The sequence below is a fragment of the Plectropomus leopardus genome, chromosome 7 (genome assembly GCF_008729295.1).
Source record: "Plectropomus leopardus isolate mb chromosome 7, YSFRI_Pleo_2.0, whole genome shotgun sequence".
In the NCBI taxonomy this organism is placed as follows: Eukaryota; Metazoa; Chordata; class Actinopteri; order Perciformes; family Serranidae; genus Plectropomus; species Plectropomus leopardus.
Genome location: NC_056469.1, coordinates 18,347,641 through 18,363,927, shown reverse-complemented (window position 1 = coordinate 18,363,927; position 16,287 = coordinate 18,347,641). Strand labels below are relative to the sequence as shown.

The following is a 16,287-nucleotide window of genomic DNA, read 5'->3' as shown; positions in this document are numbered from 1 at the left end:
GTCTTTGTTTTTTCCCTGAAGGCTGTGACAGTGAAGGAAGCACTCACTGCCAAGGGGAGACACCTAAGAAGGAGTATCAGCACACCAAATGTACAGCATGTAATGAACACATCACTCACTGCACTGCCAACAGCACAATAAGGAAATACTGTTATTAGATAAAATGACACTGATATCATGTCGTTTCTTGCTCTCCAGTCTTCATGTAGTAAAACAGATCTGACGGGTTGTGAAGATGAAGACTGTAAGGTAAGTTTGCCTTAACATGTTTATCACAAAACTCTGATGTTAGACTGTATTCAATTTTTCTTACCTGCAGAACTCATTTATAAATATCTTGTCATCACAAAATAAGCCTCTCCTTATGATGACATGATTATAAAGCAACTTTGTCAAAATGCATATTTTTTCCTGGAGCTAAATGCTGTTTAAAAGGCATTTCCTTCATCCTTTAAGGGTCTCCACTTGATCCCTGAAATTGTAGATCACAGCTACTCAACTATATTGTTAAGGGGCCAGACATTTCCCTGAGCTCATATTCTCATCATTAATGTGCACTTGACACAACGTTCCACCACATTTTCAGAACTTTTATTTCACTACAAGGTTCAGTCGAAGCATCTTTACTTACTTCCAAGATGCATGGAGAAGAGAGATCAATCAAAGGCTTAAAAACTCCAGCAACACATGTACTATTTAGAAGAACTGTACTGCAAAACCAATGCGTTTAGCTTGTATAGATATAGAAGTAAGAAGTAAAGTGTTACTATACAGCAGAAGAGTCTTTTGGCTGCAAATCTACTTTAACCTCACAATACTTTCCAATTTTACTTGTGTATTAATGCCTAGGACCACTGTGATCATGTGGACAGCACCAACTGCAATCCCCAGGAGGGCTCGCTTTGCACTACACCTATCAAAAACAAGGAGAATCCAGGTAAAACACAGACACAGCAAATGTGCAATAGCTGCATTGTGTCCTGACCTCTTTTTGTGTTAAATTGTTTTTTGTGTTGCCACATTATAACTGGGCTACCACTGAATGCTCCCACACAGGCCTGGTTCCAGAAAGTCCTACGTTTTTCAACTCCAGCCCCTTCAAGGTGCTTTCCCCACAGCCGCCTAAGTTCCTCAAATCCCTCCTGCCTGTCAAAGAGGAGAACAAGGCGAAGAAAGTCCTGGAGGCCCGGCCACTGCTCGGACAAGAGGTAAGGAGGAGAAATTCACTCTTTCTTAAGTGGGGAATGTTCAACATGTTGTTTTGCCATGTTGTTCCCATATATCCTTGTTCTGTCAATCCTCTGTCAAACCCCATTTTACCATGTCACTTATCATATCAAATTACATTTCCACAACATGATATACATACAGACATTGACAAAAATTTGTAATCGTCCAAAGAGATCATTATCGTTAAAAATGCTTTGTTGTTGTGTGACTGGCTGAAAAAACACACAACGGCACTGACTGTGTTTATGTCACTGTACTGAAATAAGAGAGCATGACTCACAGGAGCATGATTTCACTTGAGGAGAGCCACAACGCTAAATGAGACAAAGCTATGCTGTAAAGTCTTGTGCCTAATTTTATCTGTGAAAATATGAGTTTTTTGATAGAGTGTGGCTGTTGCAACCATTTAAACTAACCTTGCATATTTGTTTTCATTTGTGCTTGAAGTGGACTCAAAGAATTCCAGGTAGTTGAATCCATGTCAGGGATGCTGTAGTTGGGAAAAAGGGGTCTCTAGCTAGCAACAAAATGATTCAGTCAGCAGCAGGATTAGAGAGTATGATTGCGGTGATGCATCTATTGCAGCAGTTTGGATAAAAAAGCTTATTTTTTTTCAACAGGCTATAATAGTGTGTGGACATGAGAGAAAGATTGTTAAGAGACTACAAATATATCACAAGAAGTAATGTTGCATTAAATAGTAAAGTTACTCACACCCAGGACACTTCAAGCACTGTTTTCTGTGAAATATTAAACTGCATGGCACTAACTGTGTAACTGGCCTGCCCAGCTCCATGCATGCTGTGTGTGTGTGAAGTGTTATTCTGACCCATCCGCAGAGCATGCGCTCATGTGTGGACAGCCCTGCACTGCTCCCCCCTCCCTGCCCCTGGCGCCGGCCCAGGGCAGGCAGCGAGGGCCACTGCAAGCCTTCCACCTCCACCTCCACCCCCACCACTCCCACCAGCAGACAGCTCAGCCACATACTGCCACACACTGCTGTAAGTGCTACACACTCCAGCACACACCGCTCTGAGGCTTACTGTCAGAGTTTCACACAAACACACACACACACACACACACACACACCCCTACACTCCATGACACACTGATATGACACGCTCACACTGGTGTAAGTATCTCACTGCCACAGTTTGCTTTTAGGGTTACACATTGACACCATTTCAACCAGTCTACAAGCTGGTGACAGAGCATATGAAGTGGCAGGAGTCCCATTGACTTAAGTCTTTGTTGACAAGTTTCATAAAAAGGTAACTTAAAAATCTTAAGTTAAACAATGACTCCCTGGTCAGCTGCTTGAATTGAGATTACCAATATTATCACTATAATCAACAAAATATACTTAAAACTCTTAAAGTGGAACTAAAGCATATTGGGATCATTTTACCTTACATTTTGTGAAGAAACATTCATTTTTATTGCATCACCTATAGGACACCTAACTTTTTTGTTTTAGTGAACATCCATTATAGTGAAAAATATTTTTGCAAGGGGGGGTTGTGACACTTAATTCACAATGTAAGTCAATAGGAAAATGTCTTCTTTGGGCCCTCAGTCATCACATTACCGTGTAATTACACTGTTTGGCCACTGTAAAATGTAGCTTCAAAGTCCAGCACATTTTGCAGGGTCTGGTATGTAGCACTTTTTGCAGTCTCTTATTGTTGGTTGCCCAGCACTCTCTTTAGGAGCTGCAGGACATGATAGCTACAATTATCTCAATGTAAATTCACTACAATCGAATTTATGTGAAGGTTTTTTATTACAATCTGCGAAAAAGTCATGTATTGTCCCACCCCTAGTCTGTGTAGTATTGATCACAAGATGAAAAGCCTTATGCTCAGTGCACTGGACTTACCATACTGTGTACATGTACAGTTATCTAAGAGCAGAGAGGGAAAACAATGTTGTTGTTTTTTTAAAAAAAAAACAAAAAAAAAAAAACGTCATCAATGAGGACATTGTCCTAAATATGTTAATATTTAGGTTGTTAAAGTGTCATTAAGATAATATTGTACAAATGAGTACAAAAAAAAACCTTAGTTCCTTGAGAACAGTAGGTTTTTTGTATTAAAATTTGTGGCAGTGGCTCCTGCAGTATTCAAAAAGGTTCCCATTGCCATGTTGCCACTGTTAACAATGGCTCATCAACCATGTGTTTACCCAGACCTGAGCATAATGGTACAGTAACAACCACCTCAAAGCAAAGTTAATAAAACAAAGAAAATGTGCCACATTCTTCATACACTGCATTCATATTCCATTATCACATTGACACCATTTTTCATTGTCCTCATTCACTTAAAAAAGAGTGTTTCTATAGGCTGATGCTCCATACAGGCTTTAGCTGACATCATGTCTGGTGGGATGTGTCTTTTGTCCTGCTGCTGTTGTTTTCATCAGCAGGACTCTGAGGACGAGGAGACAGATGTGGACATGACTCTGAATCTTGATCGAGGCCCTCAGGACCACAGCAGCTTCCAGCCTTACATCCCAGAGGACTTTGCAAACTTTGAGATCTACAACGCCACTCTGGAGAACCAGGAGGGGTTTTTGGCCTCCCGTTCTGACTTGAAGGGAAGCCGGTGTGGAGGTGGAAGTGGAGAGAGAGAGGTGTCCCGAAGCCCCACGGCCAGCAGTTGCACTAGTGGCTACTTTTCACACAGTGCCTCCAACGCTACGCTATCTGACATGCCTTTCAGTACCAGTGAGAGCTCTGACCACCTCAGCTGCACCTCCAGAGACCCCCACGACCCTCTCGGCTGCCCTGCTGGAAGAGGCTGCACCCAAACCAAAAGTGTTTCTGCAGGGAGTGACACCCAGCAGCCTCCTCCCTCTGGGGCTCAGGAGCTGCTCATCCACCCTTCCTCCTTGCCTGTCAGTATCCCAAACTGCAGAGACAAGCAGCAAACATTCCCTCTGCCTCATAACTGTGTGCTCAGTGCTAGCCAGGAGTTCACTGACTTTAAAGGGGCTGACGACAGTATTGGAGACAGCGATTTGGCACATTTTACAGAGGGGTGGGAGCAGGAGGGTTTGGAGAAAAAATCATGTGACACAGGCAATCAACAGTCCTCTGATGTCTCTGGTATTATCACATCTGCTCCTGAAGACACTGCTGCATGTAAATGTCCAAATAACACAGGCTCTGTTAGTGTTGCTGTGTCCTACCCTCACATAACCCCAGTTTGCACTTCAGTCAGAGTACCAGTATCTGTGCCTGACAAAGTCCCAGCTCCATCTCCAGCATCACCATTCCCAGTCACACCTACAGCCCAACCCACTGCCCCGACTCCTCGAGCAGGAGGAGAACCTCCAACCGAGGAGCCGGCCCAAGGAGATCTGCCCCACGGGAGTCCCTGTCCAAGCCCAAACCCCAGCAGCGCCGAGCCATCAGGAGATTCCAGTGGAGATGAGAGCACGCCTGCAGCTCAACTTCCTGACTGGATGGCCCCAGGAGAGCAGGTGTGGGTGGGGAAGAGGAGAGGAACAGTTCACTATGTTGGAGGGGTGGAGTTTGCTAAGGGGATCTGGATTGGTGTGAAGCTTGACATGGCAGTGGGTGAGTCATTTCAAGAAATTTGCCTCCAAAAAAATCTATTAGTAGAGCCTGTCATATGCAAATGCAAATACACATATTATGTGACAATTTTACATTGACGTATATTGAGATAATTTAGAAATTAATCATCACATAGTTTTTCCACCAGAGAGTGTATTTTAACGTTCTACTAACAATTCTCTAATAACTAATTTTTGGGATCCTCATTAAAAAATGCTGATGTTATTTGTCTATGGAAACAAAAATAACAAAAAAGCAAAATTACTTACTACTTACTACTCTGGCCCACATACATTATGTACGTGGGCCAGAATGAGATCAGTGTTGTCGAAAGCAAGGCCAAAATTAGGGCGTGTGACTGAACACGCATCACAGCCTGCGAAACAACTCAGCCGCAAGTGCCTTAAAACTGAACAAAAATTACTCAATTATTCATTTATTCAATTTGTTAAGAGAAAATAATAAAAGTAGAGGTAGCACTATTTATAAAAGTACTTGACTGGGTTTGGTGTTAACTGCTTTGTATGAGCAACAGTACTTAGCTGCAGTCATCTAGCAATTATTTGGCTACATGATAGCGTACATAGTCATAATTTGATGCACATTTTAACAGTTGGATTTTAAAGCAATTTATTTACATTATAAACATCTAGCTATTTGTACTCAGATGTAAAATATGGTCTGAAAAATCTACTGTAATATCTGGAAGTTTGTGTCGTCATAAGTTTGGAATTTTGAAATGGAAAATGTAAAGGAACACAAAGTACTGCTGTTTAATGAAGAGAACAAGTGCTGTGCTTTTCCCCTTGTGTATGAAAGGTCCAAATGTGACATAGTATGAAAGTTTGGAACTACAATTCATCCACAATAATTCTACATATCTATAATGACTGATCTTCCTTTAGGTAAGCATAACGGGACTGTCCAGGGCAGGGTGTACTTCCGCTGCCCCCCAGGTCACGGTGTGTTTGTGAAGCCGTCTCGCCTCACCAGAGGACCGCCCTCCATGGACACAGAGCCCCAGACTCTCATCAGATAGAACCTAAAGAAGAAACAACTTGCTGAGGAACAACAGAGACCTGAGGGTGGTTGTCAGATCCAGCGCCTACGGGTGAACTTCGGGCTGACTTCAGCATGGCTCCTCTCCCTGTGATGGAGATGCTGATGTATTCTGCTTCTCTAAAGCATATCTGACCTGTGCATTTAATGAAGGTATATCCTAATTACTGTTCACTGAAAATTCACTATGCACATATCTGAGTTTTCTATACGGTGGTATTTTTGATAGAGAACTTCACTTTTAACTGGGAGTCCATATGGAAACATTACCCACATACATTTTCTTACATTGGTTTCTTAACATTATATATAATATTTTTATAAGACAATGCATCCTCCCTGAGGCTCATAGCAGAGTAATCTGGGATATGAAGATTAAGAATGTACTACTGTTAATAAACATTGATATTTACATCAATATGATATGTCAGGGGTAACCAAAGAACCACGGTTCCATATCTGCTGTTATGTGTTATTTTTCTAATGTGTGGAGGTAAACACTATATATCTATGTGTCCAAGTAAAGCTTAGTGCCATATCTCTAGGAGTAATGCCACATACCCTGAACAAATCTGCAAAACCTGAGTTGCTTTCAGTGTTTGACTGCAGTAATCATGTTAAATTATCCTGTTGAAGTACTGTAACACTGTGGAGGAAATAATCCCCATCCAGCATGAGACTGTTGCTGTTTGAACGCTTGCACTGGAAAGGATTCTTGGAGAGTTCGCCGACTATCTTCCATATTGGACTGATGAGATATTTTCTAACTGATGTGACTGAGAAACATTGTGTCATCACTTTAATCCGGGGGAACAAAGCAGCAGGGCTTTGTCCAAGGCCTGGATGTACTGATGCCTTAACGCCCTGTTTTCATAAAGGCAGGCACATAAACCGCAGACTGCTCAGTGACCTCCATAACAGGTTCACTGAGTTTTAAACTAACTGTATGGACCTGAAACCTGTGTATGTATATCATGATGCCCAGAAGCATTCAAAATGCCACCCAGCCTCGCTGACTGACTGAAAACCTTTTTAACTGATTGTCCATCTGCATTTTATATGTTAACTGACTGATATATAACACCACATGCTAAAAGGTACTCAATAATGCATTTTTTTTCACATGGAGAATTGGATGAATGGGTGATGGATGGTATCAGGTTACAGAAGACGGTGCAAACGTAGTTTAGTTATGAAGAAGAGCTGTCCTATGAACTTGTATTTTTTATGGAAGTGGTGAACTGTGGAACTGACTAGAGATAGTTATATATCCAAGCTGTAATTTCAAGTAAATGAGACAAACCCAAGACCTTACTTTAAAGAAGAGAACAAAGCTGCTCTCCCTCATAAGGAGTTGTAAATAGAAATGTATTTGAACATAGTATTTACACTATTATAATGTACAGAATTGTATTTATAATGTATCGCAAACTGTTTTAATTGGTACAAAATGTTCTAGAATAGAACATTTACAATCAGAGAAACCTGTGTTGACTCTTCATTTGGCTCATTCAAGCTCTCTGTTTTTACTATGTTTTAGTAGTTTGTCTGTCTCACTTTCCAGTACATGTCTAACATCTCTTATCCAAATGCAATAATATGCCATTTTAAATGCAAGTTCTTTTCAAATCTGCTCTAATCTTACATTCTTGCATTGAGGTCAAATTTCTAGGTTAAGGAGGGCCAACCTGTTGCTCCGTAGCCACATGCGGGTCTTTTGCTCCTCTCCAGTGGCTCTCTGTAGCTTTAACAAGAAGTTTTTGTTTTTTTTACATCTTCAAAAATGGCTCTTTTAATAGTAAAGGTTGCCAATTGGTGTCCCACAGGTCCTTTTAGAGTTTGGTGTGATGCATGACTATCCGTTGTTTTAGCGTGTTCAATGCTTAATTTCCCCTCCCATGCTCCAATTTTCTAAAACAAAAAATACTCTAATAGATCTTTGATGATGAGTCGGTATCAAATGTGTACAGAGAGAAAGTATCAATCTGCAGTAAATTTTGCTGATGTTGACATTTGATTATGTGCTCGAGACACAGCTATTTTGTATATTTATTGAAAAAATATTTTACTGTAGATTATTTTAAAAGGGAGGGTGTTCTGCAAAAAAACATGCAGAAATCACTATGGCATGGGTCACTTAAGCCAAAGCACTGTAAAGATAAATATCACAGCGGAGTGTAATTCTTTACTACATCTCTTAGCTGAGATGTCAACACTGATGTGTGCTCCACTTCTCAGTGTGGGGCAAAAGAGTCGCCTGCCACTCGCAAATATATGGTCCCCTGGAAGTAACCCTATCTGTGACTGGTGTAAAGGTAAACAACACAAACATGTAAACATGTTGCCCCACACATATGATGCAGGCACCCGTGGGCCAATCACAGATTCCCCCACACATGAGGTGTGCAACCAAACTGGAAGGCTGTTATCATTTCAAACTTGCGTTGATTAACATCCAGGGTTCCCATGGTCATGAAATTCCTGGAAAAGTTCTGAAATTAGAAAAACTGTTTTCCAGGCCTGGAAATAGTTTGGAATTAATCCTTTGAAACCTGAGCGAATAGGCTTGATTTCTTCCTTCATTTCAGAAAAACCTACCCAAAGAGCAACTAAACAATATATGACCCCAAATTAACAAGATTTTTTTTTTTTTTAAAGTTACAAGAGGGTAGCCCATAAATTGGAATTACCTTGAAAATTATATGAAAAAAAGAATAAAAATAATAATCATTTTGAGTATGTCATTATCATAATCATAGGTTAAACATAATGTTCTCTCCTTTTATTTAATTTTTTGTCAATTAATTTTGTTAATTCATTTTTTGTGGATTAGGCTATCTCTTGCCAAGTTGTTCATTGCCTTTTATCCCCAAGTATTTGACAGAAATCAAACCAGCAGTTAACAGGATGGTCTAGAATAGTTTTGAATATGCATTGTTTTGGCTGTTGTTGCTAATATGTTTATAAAAAGACATAACTCACAAACTTTTTTTCAAGCCTACTAATTTAACTCTGTTGTGACAGTGTTGCTCTGTGTGACTGATGAAAAGTCACTAAAACATTACGTGAAAAAAATATTTTGGAAAAATGTTATGTATTATGTAGCCTATGTAAAAGTTTTGGAAATTCATAGCCGGAAACCCTGAACATCTCTTTCTCTGTGACTGGAAACTTTTCTATGAAAATCGGTGAGTTTTCGCTACACTTTTTTTTTTTTTTTTTGCAGTGTGTCCTTGCCACTGTTTTAGCAGCTGTGCGCCAGTAGGCAGCCTGCGCAGGGTGGCGGTGGTCTGGATATGGGTGGAGTTAAGTATCTGTGTCACACTGACAACTGGGAAACCTCCCGCACCAATCTAACAGGTGTCCTCCTCCTCCTCCTCCTCCTCCTTCTCTCTCAGAGCCTCAGTCACATCTCCGGGGGACTGCCTGTCCGCGCCGCACTCTCTCCCTCAACTCCTCTGAACGCTGTTTCTTTACTTTATCCGACCAGAACTACTTCCAGGAAATCGCTTTAACGCACATCTACAAATGATGCACTCCGCACAGAAAGACACCACGTTCACAAAGATCTTCGTAGGAGGTCTTCCTTATCACACAACCGACTCCAGTCTCAGGAAATACTTCGAGGTGTTTGGAGACATCGAGGAGGCTGTTGTCATCACCGATCGGCAGACGGGGAAATCCAGAGGATATGGATTTGTGAGTAGCAACCTGTTGCCAAGTCTGAGATGCCATTTTTAAAGTTGGTTTGCACACGTGCACAGTCGGGGATAAGGGTCAATCGATCCAGTATCAGCACCTGTAGGCGGAAGGTTTTTGCTAGTTCATGTTTTGTGTGACAGGAATAGGTCATTTTTATCAGAAATTGGACAATTTTGGAACCACTTTATCATAATGTGCTTGTGAATTACCCACCATGTGACCTGACTAGTCTTTACATTTACCAAAATATCTAAAAAATAAAATTAAAAAAAGGAGCAAATGATCCATATTTTTTAGGTATCAGTCACTGTGACCAAACTTTACAGTAAGAAATCACAATGTAAAATGTGTTGTTTCCTTTAGGTGACCATGGCAGACCGGGCCTCTGCAGACCGAGCCTGCAAGGACCCCAACCCCATAATAGATGGCAGAAAAGCCAACGTGAATCTGGCCTACCTGGGGGCCAAACCCAGGGTCATACAGCCAGGTGAGGGACTGGACCTCAGCTTTATGTCACAACTTCAAGATAATCAAGGTGGACCACAAAGACAGCAGCCTAAATGCCTTTACACACAATTGTGAACTTGATATTTGGATGATGCAAACTTAATATGTTATTTTCTCTTGAAAGCAGGGGTGTAGATTTAATTTTTAGAAATGAGGGGGGACACAAAGGAAACTGTGGGTTGGGAGTCCCTCACCATTAAATTTTGAGTAGGATATTTAATTTGCTGCACTTTAAAATCTGACTAGTTGATACTTAAAAAATCTTGGAAAGCGATTGCCTTGGAAAAGGAAAGTCAATACAAATATAAATCTTAATTTATGTTTAATGACTAATTGTTAAATTAAAGTAAAATTTAGCTGTCTTTACTTAATTTTGTTAAGTTGTTGCCTTGTTGTTTGCAATTTTAGTAAACCAAGTTAGTCTGACTTGGTTGTGACAAAGAGGATTTTGCCAGTAATGATGTTAGGAGATCTGAGTGTTCAGTTTTGTTAACATGTTTAAAAATATACAAATGTGACTGACTAGTTTTCAACCAGCAGAATACAGATATAGATCACAGTATACTTGGTTTACTGAAGTTGCATTTTTAATTTGCATTAACTTCCCAAATGAACTAAATGTCACAAAGTTTTAAGTAAACTTAGTAATATTCATATTAACTGATATTTTTCAAGGCAATGGGTTTGCATTTCCTTTTAGTATAATAGTAAGTATAATCAACTTGCCAGATTTTACAGTGTGCATACTGGTGTGTTTTTATGCACACATTTGTGCCATTTTTGCATAGATTATTGTGCAAATATCTTAAATTTTGGCCTACTTTTGTGTTTTTATTAGGGGAGGAGATACAATTACACGTTTTAAATATTGAGGGGGATGTGTCCCCTGTGCCCCCCCCCCCCAGAAATCTACACATATGCTTGAAAGAATCAGAACACTGTTTTCAAAATCATCTTCACTGCAATACAATAGTGTCAGTACTTCAAACGAAACTTCAACAAGTGCCTGTTTTCCTTCCTTTCCAGGATTTGCATTCGGTGTGCCTCAGATACATCCAGCATTCATCCAAAGACCTTACGGGTAAGTCAAGCTGCAGATCTGACATTCCTGTTACTAAATCTGTCTGTGTAAAGTGGAAGAAATCTGTTATTTTCCTTTTTATGGTGTCATATAATGTGTCTTTGTTGTTGTAAAGTGTCATTTGTCATTGCCTCCACCTGTTACATCCTGAATGAGGACATGTGAGTGTGGATGTGTGCTCCTTTGCTTGACGTTGACTGTGAAGGAAGTGAACATTTTGTCCCCAGCCACTGCCGGACTTGACTTTATGTTGTCTATCTCTCTCTGATCTGACAGGGTCGGTAACGGTTAAAATAGCTGATGAAGGGACATGATGATTTGAGGAATAGCTGAGTCTGCATTGGGCAGAGCACTAAAGTGTTACCTGTATACTCTGACATACACAAACGAACCACAATGGTGACTAGATGCATGGAAGTCCTTTGTTTTTTTTCACAGTTTTCCATAGTACATAGATTGGTGTGTGCCTTGTTTTCAGTATGATGTGGTGTTCAGCTTAACTGTGTGCTTATTCCTACTTGCAGTGGGGGAGGCGGGGGGTGCAGGAGGTTTTTTGTGCACACTTTGTGAGTTTTTTTGATAGGGAGTTGTAACTCTGCAACGGGGTGTTGATTCCTTTTCCCTTTTTAATAATTGATTTGTGCTTTAGCCTGTGGTTTATTTTTTTCTCCCAGTTTCTTGTTAACATTGAGTCAATTGTGTTTTGTTGTCAAAAGGGGGCTGATGATCACTCACTGTGTGTTAATTCCAAAATTGATCCCCCGCAACAAAACAAACACTGGGTTGCATGTGGGAGTTCTTTTTCTGTTTTCTTACCCATGATGCTGTGTTTTTTGTTTTTTTTTTATTAACCCATTGCTTTCCGTTGTAGCTTAACAGCTACACGATACTGAGCATATTGTTTTCTTTCATATTTTTCTCATATGGTTTTAACAATACATTTTAATTGTGCAGGGGGGTGTACCATACTGGTACTAGCAAATCAGCAGTTTAATAGACTAAGTTAACCCATTGAAACCTGAAGCAACATTGCTTTTCTTATGCTGCTGTCAGATGCCTTTCACAAGTGTTGAAACCTTTGAACAAATCGGTGTGATTTCGTTCAACAACATGGGGAAAAAAGGCAATAAGCACCTTGGTAGGAAATGTTCCACAAATGGCAAGAAGTGAGTAGATTTAGAGAATTATTTTTTAAAAGCCAGTGGGAAATGTCTAGGGTAAAAATATAACATTTAGGGAACATTTTTATTCATAATAATCCTAATTAAATAATTTAAAATGATTTAAAATAAAAGATTATTCTTTTAAGCACATTTTCCAACACAATAGATCTATTTTTTAGCTTTGCAATAAACCAAAAAAGTCTTTTTATACATATAGACAGACTCAAATGTTCACTGCAGAGACAGAGATCTTAGCCGGTCTCTTAGGCAGCAGCTGTTGGCTACAGTGATCTCCACAGCCTCTCAAATTCAGATGGAAAATGGGAGTCACTCAGCAGCGCTGTTAATAATGTATGGCACAGACAGGGCCGCTCGACTGTGGACAACAGGTGGGCCGAGCCATGTGCCCATGAAGCCTTTTGGTTATGTGCTGGGGATTACCCATGTGTCCTGGTGATTTACAAAGCACCTTTATTTAGCTCTCGACGTGCAGAGCCACAAAATGTTCCTCCGGTCTCTTTCAATGGAGACAGCTTAAGTCAGCCGTCCTCTTTTGGCGCTTGAAGTGTTCATATTAAAACAAGGTCACATCACGAAGAAAGGCATGTTGGTTTCGATCTTGTCATGTTTTAAAGTACACTTGTAATTAGATTTGTCATCATTTAAGTTTTTACTGGAATTGTAACATTTTCTGTGATCATTATGCAACTATAGTAGTATAGTATAGTACAAAACCGTTCTCTTGTTCACAGCATCCCACTTTTGTAACCAGAGTGCCGCTTTCTAATCAGCCAGGACGCCTGCGGTCTGATAATAAAGCAGTAAATTCAGAAAAGTCACTGAGACACTAGAGCGGCGTAGGCGGCCATTACAGTTGATGAGTGCCCTGCCATGTGTTACTGAAGGAGAAGATCAGCTTGTCCTTTGGAGATGACAAGGGGAGCAAAAATAGCATGCTTCCAGCCTCCCTTGTCAGTCAAGTTGGAGTGTGTATGTTTGTGTGGGGGTGTGTGTCTGGAAGAGGGGGAGGGGGCACGTGTTTATGGACAGATATAACAGTTTCACACCTGCTCCTCAATATATTTACCAGGGTGACTTTACTCAAGTTTAAAGTGGGGCCAGATTTACCGAGATACCCCGGCTTGTATTTATCCATTTATATCCCGGCCTGTATTCAGACTGATGCTTTCCAATGAAGAGATCCCATCTGATCTCCTGTTACACCACGTTTCCATTTTAAAATAGATAAATAAATCTATTTTTCAAGCAAATAAACACACCAGGGCCTCTACAGAACCTAATACAACCCACTTGATAACCGTATGGTTAATTCAGCAGCTTCATTGTCTGCCTTGCAATGTATTGCATTCATTAGCTTCTCATAAAGAAACAAAAGCCTTTTTTGCCTTATTTGTTTGTGTTTAAGGACCTATTAACATGTGTTGGCATGCCTGTATTTGTGGTGTTGTTGTGAGTGACCATAGTGGACAGAATATAATGTCCACTTCTTCTCCTGATATGTTGTGGTGTTGTGCGATAAGCTCGCATTTTGTCAAATACCGTTTTCAGTGAAACACTGGGTGCACAGCTGGGCTGTCTCTTCTCTTAATGCCTTACTGTGTTTCAGATTCAGGTGCTTTTTTTTTTTTTTAAATTAAAAGCTGTGCTCGTGTTTCTTTGTGGTTTTGCTGCTTCTTTAACTTTTCATTTCTAGGTAGGGTATTTATTTTCAGTTGTTAATGAATGGATTTGCTGTGTTCTGAGGACTGGATTGACGTTTTTGAGGCGCCTGCTTTTCAGTTTCAGCGTTGGAAAAATGACCAGCTGTGACTCTGCTTGACCCAGGGTGTCTTTCTGTCCTACAGAGTCCCTGCCCACTATGTCTACCCTCAGGCCTTTGTCCAACCCAGCGTGGTGATCCCTCACGTACAACCTTCTGCTGCTACAGCAACAGCTGCTGCCGCCACTTCCCCATACCTTGACTATACTGGAGCAGCATATGCCCAGTACTCTGCGGCTGCTGCCACTGCTGCTGCCGCTGCTGCTGCATATGAGCAGTATCCGTATGCGGCTTCACCAGCACCAACAAGCTACATGACCACAGCAGGGTATGGATACGCTGTCCAGCAGCCACTCGCCACTGCTGCCACCCCAGGAGCTGCGGCTGCTGCTGCCTTCAGCCAGTACCAGCCTCAGCAGCTCCAAACAGATCGCATGCAGTGAAACCATGAAAACCACTTTAAAGGAGGAAAGCAGGGGAGGTCACCTCCTCCGACGAAGAGGGCAAAGTTACAGTATGAGGGGGAAGACCGTAGGGGCTCAATGATGGATGTCACTCCCACATTTTAACTTAGCAGTCCTTCTACCAAAGAGCCTGAAGAAAATCACCAAAATGTGGAGAAAATAAGGAATAACTGTATATTTTATTCAACTGAGATCAGTATTTTGTCACTATTGAATATATATGAATATTTAATATTTATTCAGCAGGAAAATATTTAATGTTAATTGACTTACTGGACCTCATGTCAACCATTGCTGAATTTTGTGTATATATATTGCAGAGGAATTTGTATAATTCCAAAGTGCATTCATGTCTTATGATCAGGTTCCTTCCCCACCTCTTTGAAAACAAACCAAAACACTTGCATACATATGAGAACAGCGTGTTACTATCATGCAGTTTTCAGTATTTCATAGTTTTGGACCAGTATTTTGCTTGGTAAAGCTATGCAGACATTGATATAGAGGATAGTATTTTGTTAAGATTGTTCTCTCTTTTTTTATAACTGTTTGGAGTGAGATAGATTAGACACCCTCAGTTGGTTCCCTCTAATATGTGTTTTCTTGATTCTATGTTAAGACAAAATGCTGAAGTAACAGCTGAAAAGCACTCAATTTTCTTCTCTTTAAATTGCACCTCAAGTAAACTCAGCATAAGGGAAGAAACATTATTGAATGTGAATTGCTCATTTTGACAAAATGTCTCATAATGTGCCTTTTAAATTATGCTATTTATGTATTTATTATGGAGCCTTACAGTAATAAACCCTTTATTTTGTGTTCATGTGTTAGTATGAAGCCTACTAGGGAGCTCGTCCACATGTGCTGCTGCATAATGATCAAGAGCATACGATGGATGTTTAAACAAAGCAATACACTGTGTATAAAGAACAAAAGATGAGTGGAACGGTAGCAATAAGTCCAACGCATTTCCTGTTTTCTGTAGATTTAAAGTTGTCGTCTCTAATAGATTCTTAATTCTTTAATGTCGCTTTTTATACTTGACCAGTTTGATAAAGGACAGCATGAGAACTGTTCACTTTTTAAATTTTGTACATTTGATGTCATTAGACATTAAATGTTTTCTAGTGCAACGGCATCACCTGTTTTGCCTTGCATTTTGTAATGCATGAGTCAAAATAATGCAAATATTCGTTATGTGAAATAAAAGTAAATTTACCTTCAACTTTTTTTGTTTGTTTGTGTTCTTTGTAATGTAGATTTTTTTTCTCACAGCCTTTAATTTGTTTAATGAAATTATGTCATGTGATGCTCACAGTTGTAGATACAGAAACAAAACTCCTAGGTGGCAAAAATGACCTGGCCCAGAATCGATATGAAGAAATTAGTTGGGCTTCTTCAGGTTGCCCGACTTGGCTGAGCCTCGGCATGAATGATGCCCCAGAATCGGGCCAGATAATGGCATAACGGCATGATTCCGGCTGCCAACACTGCCATCACTGGGCCATTATCAAAAATGACCTGGTCCAGCATCGGCCAAAACTCGCCATGCTGAAAGAAAGAAATTGGGCCACATCAGGTTGCCAGACTCGGCTTAGACTGAGACAGGCCGCATCTGGCTGCCTGACTCAGCTGAAACTCTGCATGAATGACGCCCCAGAATCAGGCTAAATAAACCGGCCCAATTCTGGCTGCCAACACTGCCATTACTGGGCCAT

The 16,287-nt window shown here is 40.5% G+C and overlaps 2 protein-coding genes across 10 annotated transcripts in view; both read left to right on the top strand.

The window, feature by feature from the left end:
• The window catches only part of kif13a (kinesin family member 13A), a 47,103-nt gene extending 39,751 nt beyond the window's left edge, over window positions 1-7,352 (top strand). For 2 of the 8 annotated variants that reach the window (XM_042489616.1, XM_042489613.1), the window contains 7 exons: window positions 22-99; window positions 199-249; window positions 850-937; window positions 1,057-1,208; window positions 2,070-2,231; window positions 3,655-4,813; window positions 5,719-7,352. In XM_042489616.1, coding sequence (XP_042345550.1) covers window positions 22-99; window positions 199-249; window positions 850-937; window positions 1,057-1,208; window positions 2,070-2,231; window positions 3,655-4,813; window positions 5,719-5,852 — 1,824 coding nt within the window. In that variant the 3' untranslated portion in view covers window positions 5,853-7,352. Of the gene's footprint in view, window positions 1-21; window positions 100-198; window positions 250-849; window positions 938-1,056; window positions 1,209-2,020; window positions 2,347-3,654; window positions 4,814-5,718 lie in introns of those variants that run through there. The other 6 variants (XM_042489615.1, XM_042489614.1, XM_042489617.1 and 3 more) reach the window with 6 other exon arrangements.
• A 1,854-nt stretch (window positions 7,353-9,206) lies between these two features.
• On the top strand, window positions 9,207-15,794 carry rbm24b (RNA binding motif protein 24b). Of its 2 annotated transcripts, none has more exons than XM_042489490.1 (4): window positions 9,207-9,571; window positions 9,938-10,061; window positions 11,108-11,162; window positions 14,191-15,794. In XM_042489490.1, the coding sequence occupies exons 1-4, from the start codon at window positions 9,401-9,403 to the stop codon at window positions 14,546-14,548; spliced, it is 708 nt and encodes a 235-aa protein (XP_042345424.1). In that variant the 5' UTR covers window positions 9,207-9,400; the 3' UTR covers window positions 14,549-15,794. The 2 variants fall into 2 exon arrangements, with proteins under 2 accessions (XP_042345424.1, XP_042345423.1); XM_042489489.1 differs by having other exon boundaries at window positions 9,938-10,109.
• Window positions 15,795-16,287: the final 493 nt, after the last annotated feature.